Raw genomic sequence first — 8,532 nt, 5'->3', positions numbered from 1 at the left:
ATTTTTCATAGAATTTGATTATTTTCCTAATATTTCGTGTTTGATAGGCATTATTTTTCATGGAAAATGTCACATTTTTTATAGAATTCAATGATGAAAATGTATTAAAAAATATTAAATATTATAAAAAAAATTAAAATAATAATGTATTTTAAATTAATTAAATTATTTTCTCAAAAAATAAAACTACAAAATTAATTTTTTTTTGTTTTCTAAAGAAATAATTTATATATAATTTTTGACATATTCACTTTTTATACATATATTTATATTTATTAAATAACTATTTACTTTTTATACATATATTTATATTTATTAAATAACCACCCCCGTTTGCCCTGCTCGTCCCAGCGGCCGCCCCCAAGGAAAATTTCATCTCCTCTCCCAATGAATTTGATTTTGGCCGCCCCCAAAGAAAATTTCATCTCCTCCCCCAATGAATTTGATTTCCTTGATTTGAAGGAAAATGGTCTCACATTACCATTAATAAGAAAATGAGTTTATTGAAAAAAAAAATATTATCAAACAATACAAAAATTAAAAAATGAGTGAAAAAATTATATTTTCCTTCAAAAATTTGGACTATCAAACACGCCCTTATTGTCATTATCATTGTCACTGTCACGTACTTTACATAACGATTAATTGGAACCTATAGTACCTATCGTACATATAATAATGCGATCATCAGAACAACTTAGATACATATGCATATTGCAATTTATTATTTAACTAGCTTATTTAAATTAAATTTTTTATTAAAAAACATTAATAACAGCTAATGTTAAAACATATTCCAAGGATCACAACAAAAATTAAAAAAATAATCTAAACTATCAATCTGAAAACATTTCTCCGATATACAAATATATACAAATGTCAAATAAAGTTTTTAAATATTTTCGCTTTAAATTCAAACTCCTTAGAATCTTCAACGAAAAAAGTTAAATAATGTAATTTTCAATAAAAAAATAATATATATATTATTAATAGAAATGTGGGTTGTAATTGTTTAAAATTAATTTGGATATTATGGTTATTTGATTTTTTTGACATGTAAAATTAATTTTTTTTACCAAAAATTATGTAAAAAAGAATTTTTGATAAAAATTATAAAAAATAAATATCCCAAATTATAAATTTTAATAGAATTTAATAAATAGTTTGGTTGGGATAGCAATGAATTAATTCATGACCTAATCTCTTTATTGGAGTCCAATTGAGTGGATCTAAATGCTTAGTATATATTATATGTTGCAGAATGAACACATTAACACAGTCTCTATATATATAGATGTCATGTCAAATCATCATGAATATATATTTTTAAATTATTTTTACATGTAAATTAAAATTATATTTAATTGAGTCAATTTTATAGAATTCATGCAACGGACGATGGGGTTGGGGTGGCGCTCCTGCAGCCTGGATTGCAGCTGACTGGCCTATATATATGTATGTATATATGAAGTAAAGAGAGTAGAGGAAGCCAAGGGGCCGGTGGGAGGTTGAAGGAGACATGGCTGCTCTGGTACAGATACAGGAGAACCCTCAATGGAAGAAGCTCTTGAGCTTCGTGGGTCCTGGCTTTCTCGTCTCTGTTGCCTATCTCGACCCTGGAAACTGTATGTAATCACCCCCCCCCCCCTCTTTCTATATATCCTGGAAACTGTATGTAATCACCTCTCTCTCTCTCTCTCTCTCTCATTTTGATTCTCTCTCTTGTCAATATTTCTGCAAAACGACGCCATTGCCATACACATGATCCAGTGGGAACAGATTTGCAAGCTGGAGCTGACCACAAATATGAGGTCTCTCTCTCTCTCTCTTTCTCTCTCTCTCGCTGTTGTGTTTAATTATAATTTGAAGATGAGAGCTTAATTAATTAATTACTGAAATGGAGAAACAGTTGCTGTGGATCGTGGTTGTGGGGCTGACCTTCGCTCTTATCATGCAGTCTCGCTCCGCAAATCTAGGAGTCGCTACCGGTTTGTTAATCACCTTGAACTTAACTACTAGCTAGTTACTCTAATTAGTATATTAATTTTTTATAATCTTAGGACCCATGTACAGGGCGGAGCCACAAATTGTTGGCAAGGTGGGTAAAAATTAAATAATATAAAATTATATAACATTAAGAAAAATGTATCAATAAATTATACAATCGTCCCCAACACATTTTTATATTTTAATAATGTCACATAATATTATTATTATTATTATAGTTATCAATTTTATTAAATATCTATTTTTTAATATGCACAATTAAATTACCTTTCAATCATTAATATTTAATTTGATTGCCAGTCGAATCTTGACAAGTTTCATGTCAGATTGTTATTCAATTATTGATCTACAATTCAATTGCGTAATCGAGTCTTGACAAATTTCATTGCAGGAAATATTGTTTTTACTTTAATTTCAAATATATAATTGACAAATCTATAACAAAAAATGAAAAAAATTAATTATTTTAATTAAAACACAGATAAAGATACGGTCAAGGGAGATTAACATATACAAAGAAAAGTGGGTCAAATTTTCGCATATCTTATTTTTAATTTTATGCTAGAATTGAAAAATTGCTTGGAGTTGCCATCAACCACCGTGGCCAGTGGGTTCTGGCAATTAGAAGCAACCATCTGACACCCTTATTCTTATAAACCAATATACCTAAAAATCAGTAAAATTTAATGGTCAAATTTTATAGATATAAGCTTAAACTTCTGGCCAAACCTAACATGTATAAATGCACTGGTAGTCGCCACTAGCCACCGTGGCTGGTGATTTTTTGCAATAAGAGGTAACTACCCGACACCCTTATCCCCATCGACCAACATAGCCAAAATTTAGCAAAATCTAACGATTGAATATTCATAGATCCAAGTTTAAACTTTTAGCCAAACTTAACGCATGTAAACACACTGATAGTCACCATTGGCCAATGTGGCTGGTGGTTTCTGGCAATTAGAGGTAACCACCCGACACTCTTATACTTATTGACCAATATATCTAAAAGCAAATAAAATTCAATGATAAAATCTTCATAGATTTAAAATTAAACTTTCAACCAAACCCAATATGGGTGCGTGGCCGAGAGCATCCGGCTTTTGAAGTAGGTGAGAGAAACAAATAAAATTAAAAAAAAAACTATTATATACAGTATTTTTTCTTTTTTAAAAATCCAAGGGTAGGCAACTACCCATGGCCGTACATATATAGCTCCGCCCCTGGGGCTATGTACACCCCATCTGGTAGGCCCTACATCTATTGTGACGGTCCCGGAGCTGTTGTAGGGAGGTTTTTCAAATTTATCCACATCATCTATCATTTGGATTATTTCCCTTCTTTTTGTTTCCAATTAAATGAGCATATGAAGATAAGAGAAAAACGTTTTCCATTAGAGAGGGGGTGGTTTGGGTGGGGGGGGGGGGGGGGGGGGAGGCTGTTAAGGGTTTACTGTGAATGTGTTCTATATATGTATATATGGTAATTGATTAATTAAGCACAGGGAAGCATTTGGCTGAGCACTGCAAGATTGAGTACCCCAAGCCAGTGAACTACTGCCTCTGGATGCTTGCTGAGGTTGCTGTCATAGCTGCTGACATCCCGGAAGGTTCATCACCTCTACCCAATTAATTAATCGGAACCCATTATTAGAACTCTATATATATATATTGTATTCATATGAATTTTACTTGGAAAAAAAAAAAACCCTATATATCATGTATTCAGTATATTATCAAGAATAATCCATATATGTGGTCATCTTTTTTTGCATTTTTTTTTTAATATCGATGAGAATCAGTAACCACATATAAGTAAACATTTTACAAAACACAACCCTTTCTATGCATCAACTTATACCACCATTTAGTTATCATTTTAGGATAAGTTCTCTTGGGTAAGAGTTTATCTTCTTTGTGGTTATGTCTGATATATGATGGCAGTGATAGGTACAGCTTTTGCGCTAAACATTCTGCTCAAGGTACCCATTTGGGGTGGGGTTCTGCTGGCTGGATTGAACACTCTTCTCCTCCTTGGGTTGCAGAGATATGGTGTAAGTAGCTTTTGGTGCTCAAAAGTTAGTGGATCTATTATAATTTTAAAAATTAATACAGGTGCTTAAATTGTAATTTAATCAAATTCAAGAAATATCAGTCAGACAATGTAAGATAGCTCTGGGATCCAATGACGAGTCGGACCCAATATTATTGGACCTTCTTTCTATTCAAACTTAACACACAGTGTATCCAATTCACCCATTTTTAGGGTTTTTTTTTTTTCTAAAATAATTGATTAGTTAGACCCAATTTTGTCCCTTGGATTGGATTAGATAAGGAAGCTGGAGCTGGCAATAGCGGTGCTAGTGTTGGTGGTTGGTGGGTGCTTCTTCAGTGTGATGGTGCAAGCCAAGCCCAGTGCTAAAGATATTCTCACCGGAATGTTTGCCCCTAGATTGGGCGGCCGGTGGGCCACAAGAGATGCCATTGCCCTTCTTGGGGCTCTCATCATGCCGTACGTATAATTCTTATACCCTTCTGAGTGTTTTAAGTAAATTTATGGAACAAGTGCAATACTTTAAGAACATTGATCAGTCGACTATGATGCCTAAACTGCAGGCACAATCTCTTTCTTCACTCAGCTTTGGTCACCTCAAGGAAAATCCCACATTCCTTTGATGGCATTAGGGTGAGCAATCAAACAATCTTTATCTTGACATTTCAAGATGGAAGTCAGTCAACAACCCACCTCTTTTTTATGCTCTTAATTTCTCTTCTTCATCAGACTGCAACCAACTACTTTCTAATAGAAAGCGGGATGGCATTGTTCTTCGCCTTGCTCATCAATGTCACGGTCATATCTGTCACTGGCAGCGTCTGTTGGCACCGCGATCTCTCCCTAGAAAGCAGGGTCCTTTGCAAGGACATAACTCTTGATTCGGCTGCTGTCTTGCTCAAGGCAAGGAACATCTCATCGATAAAAAAAATAAAAATAAAAAAACAAGTTTTCTATACAATTTATGGTCCCCATCCTAACTTAGTACATATGGTGGTGGTGATGCAGAATGCTCTGGGAGAGTGGAGTTCAAAACTTTATGCAATATCCTTGCTTGCATCTGGACAGAGTGCTACAGTTACAGGAACCTATGCTGGTCAATATATCATGCAGGTGATATATCCAAACCATACTGACTTCTTCGGGGAAAGAGACCATATTATATGAGTGTTCTTTGCTTGCTGCTTGCTGCAGGGCTTTCTGGATTTAAAAATGAAGCTCTGGATGAGGAACCTGGTGACCAGGTGCATTGCCATTGCTCCTAGCATATTAGCTTGCATTGTTGGTGGTCCTTCGGGAGCTGCAAAGCTGATCATCGTTGCATCAGTTAGTGTTCAAATCGAAATTTTAACTAATTTAGATGATGTCGAGAACAGTAGCCTAACTGATAAATTGTTTGCTTTGGGGGTTCAGATGATCTTGTCATTTGAATTGCCATTTGCATTGGTTCCTCTCCTTAGGTTCACCAGCAGTGAAGCCAAGATGGGCCGCCACAAAAACTCCATACCGGTAATATTATTCTCAACTCCGACATTAAAGGAACACGAGCCTTGTAATCCCACTAAGAAGGATCAACTAAGTGAATTATAGTTTGCGAATCGTTCTGTTTATGCCCATATCTAAGGTATTCAACTAAGTTGTTTATTTGGAACTATAGGTGATTCTAATCTCCTGGTTGTCGGGGTTCTGTTCAATCACCATCAATCTTTACTTCTTGAGCATCACTTTCATGGGATGGATGGCAAGTAACCAGATACCCAAGGCTGCATCAGTCCTTGTGGGAGTTCTCCTCTGCCCGATCATGCTGCTCTATGTTGCACTGTTGACCTACTTGACGGTGAAGAAACAGACTCCAGTCTCGAGCTCTGATTTGGCAATGAACTCTGTTAGGACGTCTGAATCTAGCTCGGAGAGGGGATCAGATGGCATCCACAAAGCCCAGGAGACAGAGGTTGATGACATTGTTTGTGCATGAAGACAGTTCGGCTCTTACACTCACTCCTAGCCCTTGAAGCTCTGCAAAATTCTCTGTTGTCTGGCTGTTAAAAGGAAGTTGGAAGTACTGTCTTGCCAAAATTGTGAATTGAGTAATTGATTTTTTTTATTTTAATAAATATTCTTGATTAATAATTATTTAAGAATATATATTTGATAAATATAATAAATTATATTTGATATTAATAATTAATAAAAATTACAAAATATAATAAAAATAAATAATATGAGACACAACATAATTTATAGCGGTTCGATATTTTTATATGAGAAATGGTGTTTGTACAGAATAAATTGTACAAAAGCTTTACAAAATGAGGCGAAATGACCAATTTGGCCCTCTAATTAATGACCAAATGAACACTGTTGGCCTCTGTCTCTCTTTCACTCTTCTTCTCCCTCTCGCAGACGAGTGTTGGCTCCATCCGTCCCCATCTGCCCGCCCAATGAAACACTGTACAGCTCTCTCTGTCTCTCTTTCACTCTCCCTCTCGCAGACGGCGTTGGACCCAGCCACCGCCATTTCTCTTTCTCTGTTGTGCTCACGATCGCCGGCCCACCCACCGGAGACGACTGGTGACGCAATCGACTTTCTCTCTCTCTTCCTCTCACAGACACCATCGCTCTTCTCTCACAACCGTTGGCCCTACCATCTACTAAAAAATACTACTGAAAATTATAACTTGGCTATTAAGAACAGAGAGAGAACCTCGGGAGAAAGAAATATTCTCCATGTTTACAAAGCTGCCTTGCAACAAACTTAAATACAATAGGAATGAAAAGGAATGAAAAGACGAAAATAACCCTACGTACTCTAACTGTATAATGGAAAGAAATACACAAAGAAAACAACCAGTAACATAACAATATCAATATTTGTTACTCCCCCTCAAGATGGACCATGGATGTCAAGGATAGCCATCTTGGATAACAATGATGAAAGCTGGGCTGCTGGCAGAGGCTCAGTGAGCACATCAGCTAGCTGGTGCTGAGTGCGAATAGGAAGCAACCGAATAAATCCAGCAACAATCTTCTCACGAACAAAATGACAATCCAACTCAATGTGTTTCGTGCGTTCATGAAACACCGGATTGGTGGCAATATGAACTGCTGCTTGGTTGTCACAGAAAAGGAGAGCAGGGATGGAAGCCTTGAGCTGAAAATCTGATAACAATTGGGTAAGCCAGGTAAGTTCACTGGCAGTCATGGCAAGAGCCCTGTATTCAGCTTCAGCTGAAGAACGGGAAACAGTGTTCTGCTTCTTGGCCTTCCAAGAAACCAAAGAGTCACCAAGGAAGATACAGAAACCAGTAGTAGACTTCCGTGAATCTAAACAAGATCCCCAATCAGCATCAGAGAATGCCCGCAGCTGAAGAGAAGAAGAAGCAGAAAAAAACAAACCTTGACCGGGAGTGCCTTTAAGATATTGGAGAAGGTGATGAGCAGCATCTAAATGAGGCTGATGAGGCTGAGACACAAATTGACTTAGCTTGTGCATAGCAAATGTAATATCAGGCCGAGAAACTGTGAGATACAATAATCGACCAACAAGTCTTCTATATAAGGATGGATCTGCCAATAACTCTCCCTCAAAGGAACAAAGTTTGGAATTAGGAATCATAGGTAAAGATGATGGCTTACAGGCTAGAAAACCAGTGTCCTCAAGAAGTTGGAGAGTGTAATGTCGCTGTGAGAAAAATATACCAGAAGAAGATTGAGCAATTTCCAGCCCAAGGAAATATTTCAATCGGCCTAGATCTTTCAACTTAAACTGACTATGAAGAAAACTCTTGAGAGAATTAATAATTCCAACAGTAGGACCAGTAATGATTATGTCATCTACATATACAAGGAGGGCCACAAAGGAACTACCGGTACCGTTAGTAAAAAGAGAATAATCGGATTGAGACTGATGAAATCCATACTGAATAAGAACACTAGAGAATTTTGAGAACCATTGCCTAGAAGCCTGTTTTAAACCATAAATGGACTTGTGTAGTTTACAGACCAGCCTCTCCCCCTTAGACAAATCATGTCCAGCAGGTTTATAACCAAGTGGGAGGTCCATGTATACCTCCTCAAACAAATCCCCATTAAGAAAAGCATTGTTCACATCAAGCTGAACAAGAGACCACTTGTGAATGGCAGCTAGGGCAAGTAGAACCTTGACAGTGACCAATTTTGCCACTGGAGAAAAAGTATCAAAAAAATCTAAGCCCTCTTGTTGGGTGTAACCCTTAGCTACTAATCGAGCTTTGTACCGCTCAATAGATCCATCAGACTTGTATTTAATTTTATACACCCACTTACACCCAATAGAATGTTTGGAAGGAGGAAGAGAAATGACGGACCATGTCTGATTTTGCTGCATAGCATCAAGCTCAGCATCCATAGCATCTTGCCAATGAGGATATTTAACAGCTTGATGATAATGTTGAGGTTCAAAAGTAGAGGAGACTGTGGATAGAAAAGAGCTAT

The 8,532-nt window shown here is 36.6% G+C and overlaps 1 protein-coding gene across 2 annotated transcripts; it reads left to right on the top strand.

Moving 5' to 3' along the window:
* Positions 1-1,410: 1,410 nt before the first annotated feature.
* LOC127799033 (metal transporter Nramp1-like) lies at positions 1,411-6,166 on the top strand. 2 transcript variants are annotated; one of them, XM_052332728.1, is made up of 12 exons: positions 1,411-1,625; positions 1,771-1,811; positions 1,910-1,988; positions 3,512-3,616; positions 3,951-4,060; positions 4,337-4,518; positions 4,623-4,692; positions 4,789-4,962; positions 5,068-5,172; positions 5,254-5,385; positions 5,473-5,568; positions 5,717-6,166. In XM_052332728.1, the coding sequence occupies exons 1-12, from the start codon at positions 1,520-1,522 to the stop codon at positions 6,032-6,034; spliced, it is 1,518 nt and encodes a 505-aa protein (XP_052188688.1). In that variant the 5' UTR covers positions 1,411-1,519; the 3' UTR covers positions 6,035-6,166. The 2 variants fall into 2 exon arrangements, with proteins under 2 accessions (XP_052188688.1, XP_052188687.1); XM_052332727.1 differs by having other exon boundaries at positions 5,251-5,385.
* Positions 6,167-8,532: the final 2,366 nt, after the last annotated feature.

This window comes from Diospyros lotus, chromosome 4 (genome assembly GCF_014633365.1).
Source record: "Diospyros lotus cultivar Yz01 chromosome 4, ASM1463336v1, whole genome shotgun sequence".
Taxonomy (NCBI): domain Eukaryota; kingdom Viridiplantae; phylum Streptophyta; class Magnoliopsida; order Ericales; family Ebenaceae; genus Diospyros; species Diospyros lotus.
Note: the sequence above shows the minus strand (reverse complement) of the source record. Positions and strands in the feature narration are given on the sequence as shown.

Coding starts and splice junctions, on each gene's coding strand:
- LOC127799033 (XM_052332727.1), top strand. CDS start 1,520: ATGGCTGCTCTGGTACAGATACAGGAGAACCCTCAATGGAAGAAGCTC. Junction 4,519..4,622: donor CTTGGGGCTCTCATCATGCC/GTACGTATAATT, acceptor CCTAAACTGCAG/GCACAATCTCTTTCTTCACT. Junction 5,569..5,716: donor GCCACAAAAACTCCATACCG/GTAATATTATTC, acceptor TTGGAACTATAG/GTGATTCTAATCTCCTGGTT.